At 38.2% G+C, this 21,212-nt stretch overlaps 1 protein-coding gene across 6 annotated transcripts in view; it reads left to right on the top strand.

Moving 5' to 3' along the window:
* Positions 1–11,901, top strand: part of PPHLN1 (periphilin 1) — a 103,516-nt gene extending 91,615 nt beyond the window's left edge. For 3 of the 6 annotated variants that reach the window (XM_081082836.1, XM_081082832.1, XM_081082835.1), the window contains one exon: positions 11,536–11,901. In XM_081082836.1, the coding sequence (XP_080938962.1) occupies positions 11,536–11,730 (195 nt within the window). In that variant the 3' untranslated portion in view covers positions 11,731–11,901. The remainder of the gene's footprint in view (positions 1–11,535) is intronic. The other 3 variants (XM_081082837.1, XM_081082834.1, XM_081082833.1) reach the window with 2 other exon arrangements.
* Positions 11,902–21,212: the final 9,311 nt, after the last annotated feature.

Here is a 21,212-nt window from a genome sequence, read left to right as displayed (position 1 = left end):
GTTCTGGGTCTGTCTGGCCCAGCTGCAGTTTGTTAGGTAATTTTAGATCTCAAAGGGCCAGCCCATTCATATGCAAAAGCCTCTGCTGGCAGCTTGGGTGGGGCAGGGTCTCAGGGAATCAGTAGAGCAGAGCAAACAGCTATGGCTGATCCTCAGTCCTGCCCTAGGAGGTCCCGGGTCTCAGTGTCCTGGTAATCGCTGCAAGCACCTCTGAGAGAAAGCCGCCCTCGAGTTCCGCCCAATGCCAGACAGTCCAGTTTCTCCCCGTATGAATCTGGGTCCCCAGAGACTTCCTGGAACTGGAGTTCATAGCAGTCAGGAGCTTGAGACTCCCTCCCGATTGAAAAAGACACCGGCGCCCTCCCTTGCCCAGCCCTTTCCGCGTGCGCCTTCATACCTCTGCACTTTACTTCCGCACCTCCTCTGAGTCTCAGTGTGCTTTTCTCTTTCCTTCTTCTTTTTTTTTTTTTTTAATATATTTTACTGATTTTTTACAGAGAGGAAGGGAGAGGGATAGAGAGTTAGAAACATCGAAGAGAGAAACATCGATCAGCTGCCTCCTGCACACCCCCTATTGGGTATGTGCCCGCAATCAAGGTATATGCCCTTGACCGGAATCGAACCTGGGACCCTTCAATCTTTAGGCGGATGCTCTATCCACTGAGCCAAACTGGTTAGGGCTCTCTTTCCTTCTAGTTGTAGAATTTCCACTCAGCCAGCCTTCCTGTGGTTCTGGCTGATGTCAGTTTTGTCTTTTAGTTGTAGTTTTGAAGTGGTTCTGCGAGGCAGCAATTTCAGGTGTTTACCTATGCTGCCATCTTGGTTTCTCCCATTGTAATTTTTTTATTTTTAATGTTAAATCATTTGAGGACTGGACTACCTCATGAGCAATTTAAAATGTATTACTTTCTAAAAAGATTTATTATGAACTAATCGTAAAATACATTTTTCGGATAATTATAACTTTAAACTGTATATTATTTTTTTCTTTTATTTGTATATGCTTTAGCTTCATTTAATTTCTCACCCAATATAATAATTTTTTTATAACAATTAGTTATATGTAAAATAATCAGTTTAAATATTACATATAACTTTTAAAATTGATTTTTTAAATCAATTGAAATGCATTCTAAGTGACAAATATCTTTTAAGAAGCTGACTTGCCATTTTAACCTGTGATCTCCTTCATTGTGATGGATGTTTTAGACATAAACTTGGGAAAATGTCTAAATTAAGCCTTTCCCTCCCTAACTTTATTAAAGAATTTATATTGTTCTCAGACATGAAATTAAAAGCCACATGAAAAATTTTGTCATTTTACAAAATATTTATTGTTAACCACTTTTTTCAGCAATTAGAATTTTTAAACCTATTTTATAATGTACTTAATTATCATTAGTCTTCATTATGAATATTTTTCTTTATATTTAGCCTTTTCATATGTTTTGAATCTTAGAAGTGGTTTTTTTTTTTCCCAAACCGGTAACAGATTTGAAGGGGATATTGAGTAATGAATACATTACTTTTCTTGTAATCAATAATCTCCAGTGGTTTATTGTTTGATGAATAAGAAAAAAATGTTTACAGTGTAACATAAGTTATTTTAAGTCCAAGGAGGAATTAAACCATAAGTCTAACTATAAGTTATTTGAAGTCCAACCTGTTTATATCTATCTCCATTTTGATTTTGGTCTGTCCATTAGCCATCTTTTCTAAAACTTTCTTTTATTCTTTTTTAAACATACTATGCTTTTTTGTTTGCAAGCTTCTAAGTTGCTTGGAACATTCTCAGTGCTTTTAATCCTCTCCCATTCCACCCATTATCTTTTCTTTGGAATTATTATTAATAACTACTTATTAGGAATTATTATTAATACTTTTTATTTCTCTCATGGTACTTACTGTATTCTTTCTACCTTGTCTTATGGTTATCTTAAATGTATCACTCTTTTTACTGGAACCTAATTTCCTTGAGCAGGATGTGCTACATTGCTGACGAAATCCAGTGCCTTGCACATGTGAGTTCTAGTTGTCTGATGGGCACATCTGCCTTTCATTCAAATGTATATTTGTGTTTGCAGATTCATTAATATCTGTAACTAGAGGCCCAGTGCACGAATTTGTGCACCAGTGGGGTCCCTTGGCCTGGCCTGCAGGATTGGGTCGAAACCGGCTCTCCGATAACCCCCAAGCGGTACCAGATTGCGAGAGGGTGCAGGCCAGGCCGAGGGACCCTACTGGTGCACAGTCAGGGCTGGGGAGGGATGCAGGAGATTGGCCAGCCAGGGAGGGGCTGCGGGAGGGCTCTAAGGCATGTCTGGCCCGTCTCACTCAGTCCTGGTCGGCCAGACCCCAGTAGCAAGCTAACCTACCAGTCAGAGCATCTGCCCCCTGGTGGTCAGTGCACATCATAGCGACTGGTCGACCAGTCAACTGTCTGGCCCCTGGTGGTCAGTGCATGTCATAGAGAGTGGTTGAGCAGCCTTAGCATATCATTAGCATATTCCACTTTAATTGGTTGAATGGATGACCAGACACTTAGCGTATTAGGCTTTTATTATATAGAATAATATTTGTAATTCTCAATTCACATTGAGAAAACGCAAAGTTCATCATCCAGGGTCTAAGCAAAACAGAGCCATTTTCATTTGTAAGCTGAGATGATCAGACACATATACCCCACCATTGCTCCTGATTTTACTTTACTAGTACATCTCTCCCCTTAAAATTTTATTATGAAAATTTTCAAACATGAGGAATTACACAGTGCACATCCATATAGTCACCTAGATTCTTTAACATTTTTGTTTTTTTTTGTCATATATCTGTTCCTCTAATCGTCCATTAATTCATCTTGTTTTTGAGGCATATTAAAGTATATTGCAAATTTCATTACACTTTGTTTCTAATGCAGCATGTATGCCAGTGATGGCGAACCTATGACACGCGTATCAGAGGTGACACGCGAACTCATTTTTTTGGTTGATTTTTCTTTGTTAAATGGCATTTAAATATATAAAATAAATATCAAAAATATAAATCTTTGTTTTACTATGGTTGCAAAGATCAAAAAATTTCTATATGTGACACGGCACCAGAGTTAAGTTAGGGTTTTTCAAAATGCTGACACACCGAGCTCAAAAGGTTCGCCATCACTGATGTATGCCATTAACTAGAGATTAATATTTGTGACTTTCTTCTTTTTTTAAAGAAATAAAATATTACAGATATAGATAAAACCCCTTTCAGATCCTTCCTGGCTCCCTCCCTTCTCAGAGCTGTCATTCTTATTTATGTATTTTTATATGTATTTTTATATGTATGTATCCCTAAATTAAATAAACTTTAAAAAACATACATAAATGGTATCTCTTATTTCCTTTGCAACTTCTTTCACTCGGTATTAATTTAAGATTTGTTTAGTTCCTATATTTAATCTCTGTAGGACCTGCTTTTGGCATCAGTGAAGGATTCTGCGACTCTTTGAAATTACTTTTATTTTTGTTCATTTAGGGTATTGTGATTGAAAGAACAAGCAAGCTGGAAAGGGTAAAATGAAAATCATTTATATGTTAATCTTGGAATCCTGTAAATTTATAAGTTGATCTGCGTTTATGGATGAGAATACTATAAACATTGATTTCTATGGGATGTGGGTTTGTTTTTTTTTTTTTTTTTTTTTTTAGCATTTATCCACTTTATCATTATCTTTGCAATTACTTTTTATGTGGCTGTAATAACTGCACCCACATATTGAGTGTAGGCATTTGAGATCTAATCCATGTGCCCATAATGCATTTCTTAGCAACTACCAGTGGCCTTTTTAGTATCTGTGCTCTAAGAGCCAATGGGGCCGTAGCTTTGAAAAGGACATTTCAAAGATATATTTTCTATTTATATAGCACAAAGAGAAACATAGTTATAATAGCTTTGATGCCTTCTACATTACTATAGACTCAAAATTAAAGGGTCTAAATTTGTCTCCACTATTTAACATCAGTATGCTGTCGCTTTTTACCCAATCTCATCAACACATGAGATATTATGAATGTTTCCTTGTATATTAAGTCTCTATTGGAGTTACTTATTTTAACTTACATTTTTACATGCATTTCATCAAAATATTGTATAACATTTCAAAAATGCTATATTTCACAATGCTCCTTTAAAAGTAGTAAGCTTTTGTTTCCACTTTAATGACAAAATAGTTGCAAATATATGTATTATTTAACTTACCAGGTTAACACCTATCACTACATGTTCACCTTTTTATTCACGCCATAGTTCTTTTTAACAACAGTGCTTGATAGAATTTTCTGTGATGATGGAAATGTTTTAAAGTTGCACTGTCCAATGTGAAAGCCACTAGTACTTGACATAAGGCTAGTGTGACTGAGGAAGTGAATTTTAAATTAAATTAATTAAAATTAAAATTTAATTAGTTACTTCTGGCTAATGGCTATATTTGACAGCACCGTTCTGTTATCTCCATCATCCCAATAAACTGCTCTTGCAGTTAACCAGTTACTCTTTCATATCCAAATTCAATCAATATACTGTATTTTGTTTGTCAGTTTCTTTGATCTTTCTCTGGCATTTGACTGATTATATCCTTATTTTATAAACTTCCCTTGGCACCTGTGCTTTCATTCTTCTGGTTTTTAGTCTCCTATTGTCTCTTCTGTGGCTAATATTTATGATTTTAGATGTCTACTCTGGGCTGCCTTTTGATCTTATATTACCATTCTCTTAGAGCTGACTTTAGCTATTCATTCAACATTTACTGAGTATCTATTGTGTACAAATACTGGGGCAAGAAGAACTTACCCCTTTCTTTAAGGAACTCCCATGGCCTCAACTGGCCTCAATGTAAAGATAACTCTTTTTCCCCAATCCCTCTCTCCCTCCCTCCTATCTTCTCTCTTCTGTTTCCTTCTTCTGAAGTCTAGACTCAATACTCAAATTCCTTTTGATGGATACCTCAATTATGTATTAGTTACTGAACTTATCTCCCATTCCCAGTACCCTTTCCCTTGAAATGAATTAAAAATCTTCCTTCCATCAGTCTGTACATTATCATATCCATATTGCTTCTTAATTACTTGTACAGTCTCTAATCTCATCTTTAACACATCATGTCATGTGACATTCATAGTCCCCACTCTCAGGAGTCTGTAGTATCAATTCCTAATCATTCTCTCTTCCTGATACATTGAAGGGATGTTCTTCCTACTTATAGCTCTTTTCCCATTTGCTTATTGCTAATTTATAGGTTGAGGTCTAAACTCCTTGAAAGAAAGCTCTTCATGATCTACTTTGAAGGTGAACATACCCTATGCTTTAGCTATGCCAAATCAGCTGCCATTTCCTTTTCCTCCTTCATGTTTCCCTAGAGTAAACTTCTCATGTTTAAAGAATCAGTTCTTGAAATGGCAAATGTGATCATCATACTGATTTTTAAATATGTATATGATTAATGTTAGCAGAAAGTGAAGGACAACTTGAGATAAAACTAAAAACTAAAAATAAAAGCACTAATGATAAAACAAACTAGTCTTCAATATCAAAATTAGATGTTAAACATTAAGAAAAGAATTAATCCTAACCCCATTTTCTAATGCTCCCTTCTCTAGACAAAGTCAGAAGAGTTGTTTTTCCTGTTTCCATCATCAGCATCACTTTATACTAAACGCTTTCTGTGTAGCAAGTACTATTCTGAGTGCTCTTAGTTATCTCATTTAATCGTCATAACAGCACAGTCAATTCTTTTGGTACTGAATCTGAGGGCCCTGCCCCCGCACCCCCCTTAAAAATTTGCTTGTGTGATTCTGTTTTTAAAATAGACCTTATTTACTAGAGCATTTTTAGGTTTATAGAAAAATTCTAAGAAAGTACAGAGAGTTCCCATATACCCCCTCTCTCCATACAGGGCTTCATCCATCATTAACATTTTACATTGCTGTGATGCATTTGTTGTGATTGATGAACCAATGTTGATCCATTATTATGAACTAAAGTCCCTTGAATTCACTCTTCGTGTCACTTAATTCTCTGGATTTTGACAAACGCAGAATGCATCTGCCACAGTAGTTTCATCACCCTAAAAATGCTCTGTGCTTCACCTGTGTATCCCTCCCACTTCATCCAGCAGCCACTGACCTTTTTAAGGTCTCTATAGTTTTGCCTTTTCCAGAATGTCATATAGTTGGAATCGTGCATTGTGTAGCCTTTTCAGACTGGCTTCTTTCACTTAACGATAAGCATTTAAAGTTCCTCTATATATACTTGCTGGGATTTTCTAGCCTATTGATGTGATAGATTCTATCATAATTGATTTTCAAATGTCGAATGAGCCTTGTATATCTGGAATAAATCCTACTTGGTTGTGTTGCATAATTCTACTACATTGTTTGATTCACTAATTTTTTTTGAGAATTTTTGGCCATTTACGTTTATGAGAGGTACTAGAGGCCCAGTTCATGAATTCGTACACAGGTAGGGTCCCTAGGCCTGGCCTGCTATCAGGGCTGATCAAGGCCTTGCTTCCCTGGCTGCCAGATGCTAGCTGGGACCTTCCTTCATTTTGCGCTGCCCCCTGTTGGTCAGCACACATCATAGCGATTGAACTCCAGGTTTCCCAGTCAAACTCCCGAGGGGACACTTTGCATATTAGCATATATATATATATATATATATATATATATATATATATATATATATACACACACATACACACATTGGTCTTGTAATTTTCTTTCCTAATGTCTTTGTCTTATTTTGGTAATAGGGTAATGTTGGCTTCATAGAATGTTAGGAAATGTTCCCTCTGCTTCTGTTTACTAGAAGTGATTGTGGAGAAGTAGTATAATTTCTTCCTTAAATGTTTGGTAGAATTCACCAGTGAAATCATTTAGTGCTTTCTGTTTGGGAAATTTATTAATTATTGATTCAATTTCTTTCATAGATATAGGCCTATTCAGATGCTTTATTTATCCTTGTCTGAGTTTTGGATACTGTGTCTTTCTAGGACTTGGTGCATTTCATGTCAGCTATCAAATTAGGCAGAGAGTTATTAATATTCCTTTATTATCCTTTTAATGTCCATGAGGTCAGTAGTGATGACTCCTGTTTCAATTTTGATATTAAATAATTTGTGTCTTCTCTCTTTTTTGTCTTGGTTAGCTTGGCTAGAGGTTTATTGCTTTTTAAAAAAATCTTTTCAAAGAATCAGCTTTAGGTTTAGTGATTTCTCTAATTTCCTGCTTTCAGTTTCATTGCTTACATTGCATTTAATTTACTCTTTTTCTTGTTTTCTAGTTTAGAATATTAACTTTATATCTTTATTTTTTCTAATGTTCATTCAATGCTATAAATTGCTAAGCTCTACTTTTACTGCATCCCACAAAGTTTGATAAGTTGTATTTTCATTTAGTTCAAAATATTTTTACATTTCTCTTGAGACTTTTTTGATCTCTGTGTTATTTGGAAGTGTGTTGTTTAATCTCCAAATATTTTGAGATTTTTCTACCTGTCGTTCTGTTGAATTCTAATTTAATTCCTTTATGGTTTGAGAGCATACAGTATATGATTTCTGTTTTTTCAATTTGTTAAGGTGTGTTTTATGATTGCAGGATGTTGTCTATTCTGGTAAATATTCCATGTGAGCTTGAAAAAACCTGCAGAGCTTGAAATGGGTTTCTCCAGGCCCAAACCACGGTGTCTGCAGGGCTGCACTTCCTCTGGAGTTGCCAGGGGAGAATCGCTTCCTTGCCTTGTCGGTTCTCTAGAGGCTGCCTCATTCCTTGGCTGGTGGCTCCTTCCTCCATCTTTAAAGCTCATCATTCCACCTCTATTTCTGTGGTCACATTTCCTTTTTTTCCCCTGGTGCTCCTGCATTTCTTGTTTACATGATTTTTGTGTTTACATTTTCCCCACATGGATATTCCAGGATAATCTCCCCAACTCAAAATCCTTAACATAAGCCCATCTGCAAAGCCCCTTATACCATGTAAGGCAGTGGTTCTCAGCCTTGCCTGCACATTAGAATCACCTGGGAATCTTTTTAAAATCCTAATTTCTGGGCCTCATCCTCCGGAAATTCTGTTTCTTTGTTATGGGGTGGGGCCACAACATTAGTAACAAAGAAACAGAATTTCCAGAGGATGAGGCCCAGATATCAGGATTTTAAAAGATTCCCAGGTGATTCTAATGTGCAGCCAAGGTTGAGAACCACTGAATTGTAAGGTATCATCCTCATGGGTTCCAGAGTTTAGGGTCTGGACATCTTGGGTGTGGGGTAGGTGGCATTATTATTCAGCCTCCCGAAGTAGTGGAGTCGGGATTTGAACTCAATAAGCTTATTCATGGAACTGCTTCTCTGTTTTATCCAACCTCAGTACCACCTTCAACATCTAAATGTCTCCTTTATGCTTTGTTTTAATTGTCTGTGTTTACCTTTCCAACTAGGATGGTCACAGGACATTCAGCATTTGAACCAAATGAGTTCAGATCAAGGAAAATATATAGAATGATGAGGCATCAACAATAGAGAAAATAATTGTTTTCATTTGATTCCCCAGCTTTTTAAGGCTGTGTGCATGCCTCACTTTTTCAGTTAACCAGTTACCTCCTAACATTAATATAAACTAAATTATAAATTAAATATTAAGGTAAGTATATGCATACATACTCAAACTTAGTAGCCTCCTGTGGCTAGTTGGCTGCTGTATTAGATAGCACAACTCTGACCTCAGACATTCCATCAGACTTCTCAGACATCAGTGGGATGCCAATGCTAAAGAAAACTTGTCTGAAATGAAAATTCTAACAATTCAGGTGGTCTTAATTTTTAGTTTCTCTATTTGTGGCATCAGAGTTGAGGCCTAAAATAATACACATTTTAGAGGTGGTTTATGTTATTACAGGTATTTTAGATATAGAACAAGCTTGCCATTGAGCTTGTTTGGCCAGATGCTCTTCTTCCAATCACCAGAAGCATAATTAATAGTAAAATGCCTTGGTAGTTTATTTTATCATACTCCTTTATTCCTAGAAGTACTGTGTGAGAATTTATTAACACAGGCTACTATAATAAAGGACTGTGTGAAACCACATTTGGATAGTGTTTTTATTATACTGGCAAATTTAACTACATTTCTTTGCAGTTTATGTGAACCCCACCCAAACTTTAACCTGTTTCCCATTTTGATGAACTCCAATCAGGAGGAAAAGCAGCAACAAAATAATCTTCCTGTGTGGCCTGTAGATATCAAATCTGAAGATTAGAATGCATTTCCAGCTAGGGACCATAAGCAAACAAACTCTCCTACAGATAACTACACCCTTCCTGTTTGGGACTGAGTTTACTGTGGAACAGTTTCGGAAATAGGTTTCTGACAGTTGTGAATTTTATTTATAAAATGTTGGAGGGTGTGGTTCTTCCTTTAACAAAAAACTAATTATTTCCTGTCTAATGGCCTACTAGTGTATTTGAAGCAGTCTCTTTAGAAAATTTACCCTTTAGTAGAGGGTTACATTGCTTTGGGCAGTTCTGGTTGTTCTTAACTAATGTATAATATTTGTCTATTTCAATGAATAATTCAGAAAGGACTTAAAGTTAAGAAATAAAACATAATCTTTAAATGCTTGTATTACCTTGTCTCCAGAGTGATAGTAGTTTACAATTTAAATAAATGTATGAACACATTTTAATATGGTTTTACTTTTGATATGCACATCTGTAGCACATTTATGTTCTGTAAATATGCTAAATGAAGAGTTAGAGTTTAGGTAAAACAGCAGATTTACATTAAAGAATTTGCAGGTTAATTCACAGTGTAACATTATCCTCATCTAGTACATCTGTTATAAAGGAGCCTATAAAATTTAGGCCACCCACAAAGTGGTCTGCTGAGGCCTGTGGTTGGCATTAGAATGCTGTTATTATGTGGGCTGACTGGTTTGGTAAGGAATTTACCTCCACTAAGAATGAAACATCATGGTTCTGGCTCCCCCCCCAATGGGGGCTGCATTGGCTTGACTTGGGTACTATGTGTTTGTTAGAGCAGTTAATGTGCTCTGTTGCCTTGACATCACTTATAGTATGTGAACGGTATACTGTTTTCTGTGCTGGTTTATTAGAGTAGTATTATCAATTCTGGGTCATGTAAATCTTAGGATAAACTGGAATAAATGGTTGGTTTAAATAGCTGGAATTAAAATTATTATTATAAGTAAATTTCATCATTATTTAGCGAAAGTGTGTGTGGGGTGTGCATATGCACACCCTGAAATGGAGAAAGTAGCAAAGGGATTTATATATTTTAATTTCTCTGTCATTTGAAGAATTTATCCTATTAATTTTCTTGAGGTTTATGGATGGTTTTCAAGAGCAAGGACATGAATTGAATATAATTTAGCAACCTATTAGTGAGAGTCAAAATTAAATATTCTTTAAATATTTATTTTTAAGAAATCAAGCATTGCAGACATTTTAAAAATACAGCAGCAACAACCACAGCTAGCAGTGATCATTTGAGGAGTAAACGCTATCACAAGCCAAGCATTATCTCAAATGGGTTTTTTCTAAAGTTTTCTAAATGAACAAAATTCTTTTTCAGAGAATAAACATGTTATATTAATTGTTTTTGTTAAATTTAGAAAAGTCAAAATTAATTTAATAGTTCTTTTAAAAAGGATAATTTGTATTTCACTTAATTTTCATGGAGATTTAACTATAATTTTTCTCTAAATGCATAAATAACAAAGTATGAAAAATAACATAGACATCTAAAATGTATTTTGTGACTACAAATTAAGGAAATGACATTTTCTTAATAGTATGGAGGAAACAGCAATTTTTGGACAGGAAATAACCATCTAATTGCCACTGGTAAAAATTATATATAGTAATTAAAGTAAAATATAAACACTGAGGTAGAAAATATATACACATGTATATATGTAATATGTATGGATTTATATATACACGTGTGTGCACACTCTACCTTGGTGACTGTATAGTTAAATATTTATAGCTTGGAAATTTTTTTCAAGTAGTTACTTTTGGCATTCTTATAGTTGTTTGTTGTATACTAACAGAATTCTGAATCTGTCATCTGGTCATTGTTCAAATGATCAGAAGTTAGGTGCTCAGAAACTTTTTTCTTCCAAACAAGTAAATGAATAAATCCATTAATGTGCCTTACCTCGCTACTCTTTTGTTCCTAGTTCTTCTCACCTTTAAATTCCTTTTTGTAGACTGCCTTATGCTGACAAAAGTCATGCCTAACTTCGGTAGTCAGTGATGGGGTATAGCAGTGTTTTCCTACTCATCGAAGTTGTCAGCAAACCTTAAAAATATAGGTTTAAATGGCCTTTGGCAATTAGTGACTACTTAGGGCTGACAGAGGTTCAGTTATATTTCTCTCTCCCTTTTGAACTGTAGCATCATAATTCTGCCAACTGAACCAGCTCAATCTTTGACTAATTATTTTCACTTTCAGCTAACCACAATGTATTTCATCTTTCTAGGTTTACCGACAAGACTGTGAAACTTTTGGGATGGTTGTGAAAATGCTGATTGAAAAAGATCCTTCATTAGAAAAGTCCATACAGTTTGCATTGAGACAGAATTTACATGAAATAGGCGAGCGGTGTGTGGAAGAACTCAAGCATTTCATTGCAGAGTATGACACCGCTAGTCAAGACTTTGGAGAGCCTTTTTAAAAATTTACTTGCTCAGGCCAAAAAAAAAAGGTACTAGATAGTCCCTCTCCTCCACTGGATTGTGTAAATCCTTAAAATATGGATTTTTTTTTTTTTTGATGAAGAGAAATACTTTATGATAGTTGACCACAATTCCAATATCAAATAAACATCTAAGTCTTAAGATATTTTAATTAGAATTTGTTTTATCTACGTGTAGAGCCTTCTAATTAATTACTTACCTTTTCCCCCCCTCTAAAATGATGGGTCAAGTAATGTTTCAAGTCCTGGAGAACAGCTTTCCTGTACTTATTCATGTGCTATAGTCTTCCATAGTATGTGATCATTTATTTGGTCACACTAGTGTAATTTTTAGAGATCATTCCACTTAAACATTTATAAGATTTTTGCATTTCATAGTCATTGATACCATGTGAAAATGTTAGAATTCTAAGTTGTGATCTTATTGACTTGTTGCTTGCTTATCTTAGGCTTTGTAAGTTTTAATATGTTTAAGTGTAAGATGCAAATACAGTGGGGCCTTGACTTACAAGTGTCCCGACTAATGAGTTTTTTGAGATACCAGCTGTCTCTCGGCCGATTTTTTGCATTGAGTTGATAGAGTAATTTGAGTTAAAGAGCTCCTTAACCAGCTCGGTCTCAGAATGAATTAAACTCGTAAGTCAAGGCCCCACTGTATACTGAATACCTTGGTATCTTAGAGAATATTTGCTTTGAGTATAAATTCTCATTGTGGTAACTGGAGCACTTAAATCTCTTAAAAGACACCTCACAATAAAATCCTGTTTTCTAAGTAAATGAACCTAAATTAATGTCTTCTATGAAAATAACCCTGAAATTCTTGTGTGTATCTTAGACAACATCATATATAGGTAATTTGAGATGAAAGATGAGGGCCATTTTAAAGCTTAAATTTCTTTTAAAATTTCTGATTGAAAGATAAAAATTTAGAATTTGAGGGAGTAGTAGAGCTACATTTTTTTTTCCATTGGCCCATATTCCCTATCTCAAGAATGAAGACCGGTAACATATCCATAATTAAACTATTTACGATTATGTCTTTGTTAATCTCTTTGTATTCTAAAAAGTTCTTTCTTTTGCTGCTTTTCTAAGGGGTTCTTAACCCTTCAAAAGTGTTCTTGGAAGAAACAAAGCAGAGTAGGTAATAAGTCTGGCACAATGACCTTTCATTTCACCAAGCAGTCTGTGTAAACCATCCTTTATGAGCTAGCCATCCAAATAACAGGTTAGTTAGGAATCTAACTGGGACGATTAGGATATTCCACTCATTTCCTGATCACTTCCAGCTGTCCAGAGGCATTTAGCCAAAATATGTAATTTTGTAGCATTAGTTAGGAAACCTTAAAAATTATGTTTGTTATTACTACCCAGTATCATTATCCTCCCATCCTCTTTCCATTACCACTCTTCTCACCTGAATTCTGGCATCATTTTTAGTGGCCTTTATTGATACTATCTTAACAGCTACCCAGAGTAGATAAACATTTTATTAAATGTGGAAATACTATAAATAATTTTAGCAGATCCTATAATAGGTACCTCAAAAAATGTATTATGCCATTCCACAAATTTAAAATTGAAGGCAACAATTATTTTCTTAAGTTTCCTATATAATACCTTGAATTTTAATTATTGCCATTTAGATGTTGTACATAGCCAAAACTCAAGCCCACATATCATCTCTGGTACCCTTTATTAAAATGAGCAATGACTTTGTTTGTTGCAATCACCGTAGAAAGACTAAAAGTGCTGATTGTGTTTCTCCGCTGTCCCCATGTGTTTCTTCTCCTTCGGCGTTGTAGTTCCAGGATCCATTTTCCTTAGTCGAGATGCCACAATTTAACAAATAAACTTGAGAAACTACCATGGAGGCAAAAGAGTTGTTCACTTTTTTGAAATTCATTAAATTATAGGACTTTTACTCAAATGCATTTAAATGTAGGTTCAACAGATAACATTTAAACATTAAAGCGGTTTATAATAAGCTTGCCACCAGCTTTATTCTGGTAGGTTTGTCAGTGTTAAATCTGTGTTTTTTTGTTTTTTTCTTTAAGCTTTAAAGTCTAATTTTAGGATAAATTCAGATGTGTACCAGCATGTGTATTTTGCAAAATGTTCTTCATTAAAAAAATGTGTTTGTAAATTATCCATTGTTTGTGAGTCTGCCCAGCTGACGTGATAACATTTTCATTGTCTTATAAAGCCTTGGTGATCAAATGGGGAAAGCAGATATTGTGAAGCTTTTTGTGAATTTGAAAAGTACAAAATAAAGCAACTAGGTTTAAATAATCAGATTGTCGTTTTTCTTTTTAATGGGCTTGAAGTGTTTTGCTAAAATGTAGATTTTTCTTCCTTTCTACTGCAAGATTACTCCTTACTGTTCAGTTCATCCACTCAGCAGGATGGAGGAAGTTTGAGAATTAAGAAAGTATTACTACCTTTGGTGTCATAGGGAGTCTTGATATCTGAGAAAGCAGTTAAACATAAAGTCAAGCCCAGAGTCGTGCTCAGTGGGTGTGTAATTATGAGCCTGGTCTCAGAGAACTGCAGGATTAAAATCCCACATCTTTGTAGTAACCTCTGGAGGGCTCTGGAACCATGCTGTCTTTGTGACCCCAGTTCCTAGCATCCTTTGGGATGTTTTAGGGATTCACATTCATTGAGACTTCACAAAAGAAGTGAAATTGAACACCTGGGTCTTATTCCAGCAGAAAAGGGAAGTATTAGAAGTCTAGAAGGAAGGGACAGTATAGGGATTGAAGCTGGTTGGGGAAGATGTAGGAGACGAATGTAGAAAAGGGTAGGATGAGAGCAGAATGTGAAGAATTTTGAATGCTTATAACTTTGTCCTTTCTCTCCTACTTAACAATGAGGTTTGAAAATACTACTTTTGTATTTATTCTTGCCAAAAATGTTGATTTCTCATACACTCTCAGCCACTTCCTAGCCTTGAGCCAGTTCATAGACGCAGAACCTCTTGAAGGAAGGGGAGGCCAGATCCCCTTAAGAAAGGACTCTGCTACCTTGCCGAAATATTATGTAGTGGTTTCAGCTTCCTTTCAGAGCTTCCTGCCAATAGTCCTGAACTCCAAGTTCTTTGGCAAACATTTTGGAGATGGTGGTCTGACCATCCTGAAGTATTCTTGGTGGACAGTATTCAGTGTTGCAGGATGCTGGCCACCCAGGTGGCTGCACAGCTGTAATGCTGCTGAGGCTGACACCCGGAGCTCCCCTAACGACCACCTTCTCCTGGCCACACCAAGGTTTGTGGGTTAGCACAGTACATTTATCATCTCCTTCCTACCAGTTCTCATGGGAGCACTGATGTTACCCAACTCAGTGATACAAAAAAAGGGAGGCTAGTAACTAAGATAGTTAGAATATATTATCTCCTTATTCCATGGTAATGGAGTCAAAATTGAGTCATTTAACTGCCTCATTAGGACTGTGTGACCAAGTTAGACTACATTCTCTCATATGGAATTTGAGTGAAAGTACTGTTACTTATGGTCTGGGACCCTTAGGACAATAGATATGCCTCCTCCATGCTCTCTTTTATCCCTTCCCAAAATTGAAGCAATAACAACCCAGCCTTGGTTTATTGCAGAGGACAAGATGGAAGGAACCTGGACCCCTTCGTGACCAAATGGAGTATTGAACTGTTGCGTGAAAGAGGAATCAATGTTTTTATTGTTTAAGCCACATGATTGGTTTCTTGTTAGCAGCTCACTTTTGCTCAAATAAATGATAATGGAGGGTTGACTTCACTGAAGTTGCCCTTGCCTTTGCCAGTCCACTGAATTTGTTTCAAGTCATATTTGAAATGTCACTTGATGAGAAATATTAAAGCCTCATGCATATTTGTATAGTAGTAGAGACAGCTTGAATCTATAGCATGCTGTTTTTTTGAGCTCTGTTCCCACAGATTTATGGTGTTCTAATGATAGACCATTATCATTAAAATTGTATAAGGTTTTAAGCTGTCAATCGTATGTGTATGTGTGAAATGGTAGCGGTTTTCTGAAATATATACATTCAAGAACATGTAAAATAACCACAACATATATAGACACTTGCTGCAAGAGGACGTCTGGGGTATGCCCCCACTGCCCAGGTTACCCATGTGCTGTGTTTCCTGGTTAGAATACATACAAGATGGGGTGGAGGGAAAAGCGGCAGAGCTGCCCTGGCCAATGGCCATGTGGCCTTCAGGACTGCATCTTAAGGGAAAGCTCCCTTGGCCCAAGGTCCATTTCTGGGGTCACCTGTTGGCACCCTCACTTATGAACTTTCTGGCTGAGACCCTGCCACTGCCTTTGAGGGCACTGAAGGTTCACTGGAGCATGAGGCCGGGCAAGCTGCCTGAGAAGGGGAGAGGATCCAATGACTGTCGCTACATCCTCCAAGTGGAAAGAGTACATCCTTCGTGACCAAATTCCTGAGAAGGACACTGGCCCAATGTCTGCGACACCTTCAAGTCGTCCAGCTCCAGCCACCTGGGCTCCTCCCTGGCACCAGATCCCAGATGCCCTCTGCCCGCAGCCTGTGCTTGTCTGGTGGGTAAGGTGGGGAAGGCTTCTGAAGCCAGGTGGGGGTCAGCCCCCAGTGGATGGGGCTGTGGGAGGCAGGGCCGAGGCTGGGCGAGGAATGGAAGAAGATGCAGTCCATCAGCGAGCAGCTCACCTGGCTGACGCATCTGTTTTGTGCTCAAGTTTTTTATTTCCCTTTCCTCTCTTAGACCAGACTGAATGTTAGCTGTGCCACGGGCTGTGTGACGTGGCACCCCACCACTGCAGCCCACGGATGTCACGGGTGGTGTTCCATTGCTGCAGGGCTACTCAGTCGAGAGGTGGTCTTGTGTGAACATCGGAGCAACCTGATCATTCCCGGGGCCCTGGCGAGACGGAGCGCTCTCAGCATCTCCTCCTCCCAGCATCTCCTCCTCCCCGGGGCAGCTTGATGGCCATGGCCTTCCTGCCCCGCCTCTGTGCTGAGGTGGGAATGCTGGCAAAGGGATAATGTCCTTGACTGCTAAGCTAGGGTAGGTGTGTGGGACTAGCCCCACTTTGGCAGGAATTTCCCATTTTTAAAACTTTGTATCTTGCTACTTTTTTACAGTAGAATTTAGGGTACCATATTGGATGTGGCTTAAACTGTGTATCAGGTTTAATATACTAAATATTTTATAGGATTATGAAAAGCACCATGTTTTTCAGTTATTTCACTATCTAAACAAGGTTAGAGTCACATTCTAGTGTTTTTTTGACTCAGGAACATTTTCCCATGTAATAAGCCGGTGGGGATTATATTCTCATTTTACATTCAAGGGCAAGAGAAGTTATAACTTGCCTTAAGGTCAGATTGCTGGGAGTGGGAATGCTAGAGATTTACTCAAATCTTTATTTTTTTTTAAATTCTCACCAGAGGATACCTTTTCCATTGATTTTCACAGAGTGAAAGAGGAAGGAGTAAGGGAGCGAAGAAAATTGATGTGAAGAAGACACACCGACCAGCTGCTTCCCGCAAGCGCCCTGACCAGGGGAGGGGAGCGAACCCGCAACCCAGGTATGTGCTTTTGATTGGGGATTAAACCCAAGAACCACCGGTGCAACAGCCAGCGCTCTAACCACTGAGAAAAACTGGCCAGGGCTCAAATCTTTAAACTCTGAATTCAGTGTTCCTGGAAATGGTGTAAGAGCTTGGTGGCCACTATAATCCTGTTACTGCTACTTTCTGTATTGGTTACCATGACTTCTGCTTTGGAGCTGTTGTAGAAAACACCTTTGAGATTCATGAGGGGTAGTTGTTAAGGGGCAAGGAGCATGTGGGGTGGGTGACAGCCCCCATGGCCAGTGCAGCCCAAGACTCGGCTCTATGGGTGCTCTACCTGGACCCCTGGTGGAGTTGGAGAAGAGCCATTTAAGTGGCATGAACCTGGTAATTCAACTCTCCTAGGAACCAACATTAATTAAATATAGTTAACACCTTTTCAGCTTTGCTTACAACATGTTTGGAGTTTCCAGGCTAAGATTGCTGCCAATAGCAGCCCTCTGAGATGCAGAAAAAAATCTTCCTTTTCATCCCGGTAACTGGGGAGAAATAACATGAGGGAGGATGATACCTTTCACACAACTCGCTGCAGCCTTCAGACTGTCTAATTATCGAGGCTAACACTGACTGGACGCACACGCATTCTGGGGGGAGATAATCTTCAGACTTGCTCACAACTTAGTGTGACCTCTTGCTCACTCAGAATCCCAAGCATTAACATTAAAAGGCACCAGCTTTAAAACTTCCAGCTCCATGAGCCATGGTCTTTGGAGGGATCCTTTCTGGAATCCTGGCCAGACAGATATGTTGGTAAAAGAAAGTCACAAAAAAAGGGAAATGACACTGCTGAGTGGGAAGATTTTTCTGACCTGAAAAATTCAGTCCAGCCTCCACCAAGTTCTGAAGCTGGAAGGAAACCTTGGTGATGGTGTGGCTCTCACTTTACAGAGTGGAAACTGGGTCAGAGCACTCAACCTGCTCGAATGAATGAGGGAGGTGAGTCTCCTCACCCGGATCTCCTGACTCCTGGCGTCCAGCGTGCTTTGCACCACTCCCAAGATCACCTTGGTGGTGGGTTTCTGTTAGCCTAGTGATCGACTTTTTCAAGGCCAGTCTCTTGTTTCACTTACATAAAAATGCTGAAACAAGTTATCAGCATTTATGCTGGTTCCATGTTCTTCGTGGTACTAACTTGCCTGGAATCAAATGCTTCCAGGGAAGGGGCTGCAAGTTCTTAGGTTGGCATAACAGCGCTCATGCACACAGAGCAGGGGAGATGTGAACTTTCCTTTGCAAAAAGCAAAGTTGAGGCTAAAATTGATCCCTGTAATGGAAATTCTAACAGGTCTGTTTAAAAAGAATAACTTGGTTCTAATCCTGTGACCAGTTCTATATATACCCATTATCTTTCCCTCCGCACATATTTGTGAAAGTCACCCTTACACTTTATTCCCTGAGAAGTTCAGGATTTTATGACCTTGGCAACATGTGAGCTCAGAGGTGCAAAATTCAGTTTGCTCCTGCTTACTTCTCCTTGGCCCTGTTTACCTGGAAGCCTTCCCAGTGTGAGAGATTGCAGAACCCCAAGCGGACTGGGCAGGAGCATGCCTTCTGCCTTTAAACAGGTCCAAAGAATGGCTAGAGAACCTGCCTAGGCAATTAGCAATTTCCTCATTCGGCTAATTAAAATAGTTTATCATAATTGTGTTACTAACATTGAATTGATGAGACTCTTAGTGTAATTTTTTTATCCCATTAAATTTTCTTCTTTGTGTATCCAACAAGGTCACATGTATTTCTATAAACAATAATTTGTGTCTCCCCTAGGCAACTCCAAGGTTTAGGGGGATCAGCTTCAGGCTCTTGAATTTATAACTCATGCATTGGAGACTTGCTGATGGCAGGCTTATTTTATTCACAATGTTTTAGAAATGTTTGAATTAGTTGCTAGTATTTAAAAACTGGGATATTTCACAAATGTTCAAATTCCCAATTTCTCTTGAGGGGCTACTAACCTGGTTCTCCTTTTCGTGGCAGGAGTCAAGTGTCCATTAAAAATGAAGGTCAATACACAAGTGTGCCCACACGCTGTTAATAATGCTTTTAGTGAGATTTTCTGGGCATTCCTGAAATAAGTCCACACCAACATGTCTGTGTTGGGCAGGGATGTGTGCCACGTGTGGAAATCCAGCAGTCGTGGGTGCCCAATGTTATTACCCTTTTAAAAAGGCCCATGATTTGTATGTAAAGTGAAAGGGTTAGACAACACATGGTATCTCCTTTCACTTCTGGAACTTTTTTTTATTTAACTCGGGAACTAGAAAGCAGAGAGTCAAGAATAGCAAATGCACACACAGAACGGATCTTTGCCTTTTAATGAGGGCTAAAAGGAGTGTTCCAAAGAGTTTTAGGTCGGTCTGTGTTTCCTGGACCACAGTAAAGCCTTTGACTGCGTTGACTGTGCAAAGCTACAGATTGCGCTGGAAGTGGGCGTGCCTCAGCCCTTGACTGTCCTGATGCGTCCACCATCTGGACAGCATATGGAGGAATAGATGGTTTCCTATAGGTAAAGGTGTCAGACAAGGGTGCACCTGATCTTCCTATGTGTTTAATCTGTAGGCAGAACATGTCACATGAAAAACTGAGCTAGACTCAGGAAGTGCTAATTAGTGGAAGAAATATCAATAACTAAATATATGCAGATGACAGCATCTTATGGGAAGAAAGTAGCAATAATTTGAAACTTTTGATGAAAATGAAAGTGCCAAAATAGGACTGCATTTGAACAGCAAAAAGATAAAAATCATGACTACAGAAGAAATACACAACTTTAACAAAGACAATGAGGACATTGAAATTGTGAAAGATTTCGCTTATCTTGGCCCAGTCATGAATTCCCATGGAGACTGCAGCCAAGAGAAGGCAGTGGAGGAATTAGGAGATCACTAGGAACAAGGATGTGCTATCAGAGGCCAAGCCTAAGGTCACCCACATCCTCCCAGTCTTAGTTACCATGTACGGATGTGAAAGGTGGATGGAGGCAGGCGAGAAAAAAATGGATTCATGTGAAATACAGTGTTAAATGTCTACAGACACCCTAAACCGCCAGAAAGACAAACAAGTGGGTCCTACAGCAAACAAAGCGTGAAATGTCACTGGAGGCAAAAATGAGAAAACTGAAGCTGTCCTACTTCGGGCACATCCTGAGAAGGCAGGTTCTTTGGAAAAGACAATAATGCTGAGAAAAATAGAAGATCAAATACCAGATGGATTGACTCCACAAAGGAAGCCACGGGCAGGCGTTGGCAGAGCTGAACAGGGCTGCTAAGGACAGGCCATAGTGGGCATCACCCACTCATAGGGTCCCCGGCATGTAGCACACACCGGAGTTCCTGCGGTCATTCTGTCAGCCTCCCTCCATGGATCATAAGCTACATGTTCTCCAATTTGGCCTGAAGTGAGGAAAATGCAACCATTAGGATTCTGCTTCACCCATTTAGAGATTAGAGGCAGTGTTTTAACATCTGAGGTTTATCTTGGGACCAAATTTTAGCGTTTAGTGACTGACCACACATTTTGCACTCTTGTTAAGTAAATCTATGCACACCTATTAGCAACTATGCTTAATTTTCTTATCAAGTCTTTATAGAACTGCAAGGCAGTCGCTTTCCTTTCTCCCTTTGTCAATAAGCTTTAAGGGTTACATTATCATTGTGAGTAAATATTTCTGCATGTTCTTAAGCCTTTGCCAATCTAACCCTTATAAAAGGAAATGCGAAAAATGAAGTGTGAGAAGAAGCAAAAGCAACTAATCTTTTGAGAATGACTTGAAAACCACTGAGGACAGTGACTTCATTTATAACCACATTTTCCCAGGCTAAGCATGACCTGTTTATTATTTGTTATCCATC

The sequence above is a fragment of the Myotis nattereri genome, assembly GCF_964212035.1.
Source record: "Myotis nattereri genome assembly, chromosome: 2".
In the NCBI taxonomy this organism is placed as follows: Eukaryota; Metazoa; Chordata; class Mammalia; order Chiroptera; family Vespertilionidae; genus Myotis; species Myotis nattereri.
This window is presented reverse-complemented; position numbering and strand designations above follow the sequence as displayed.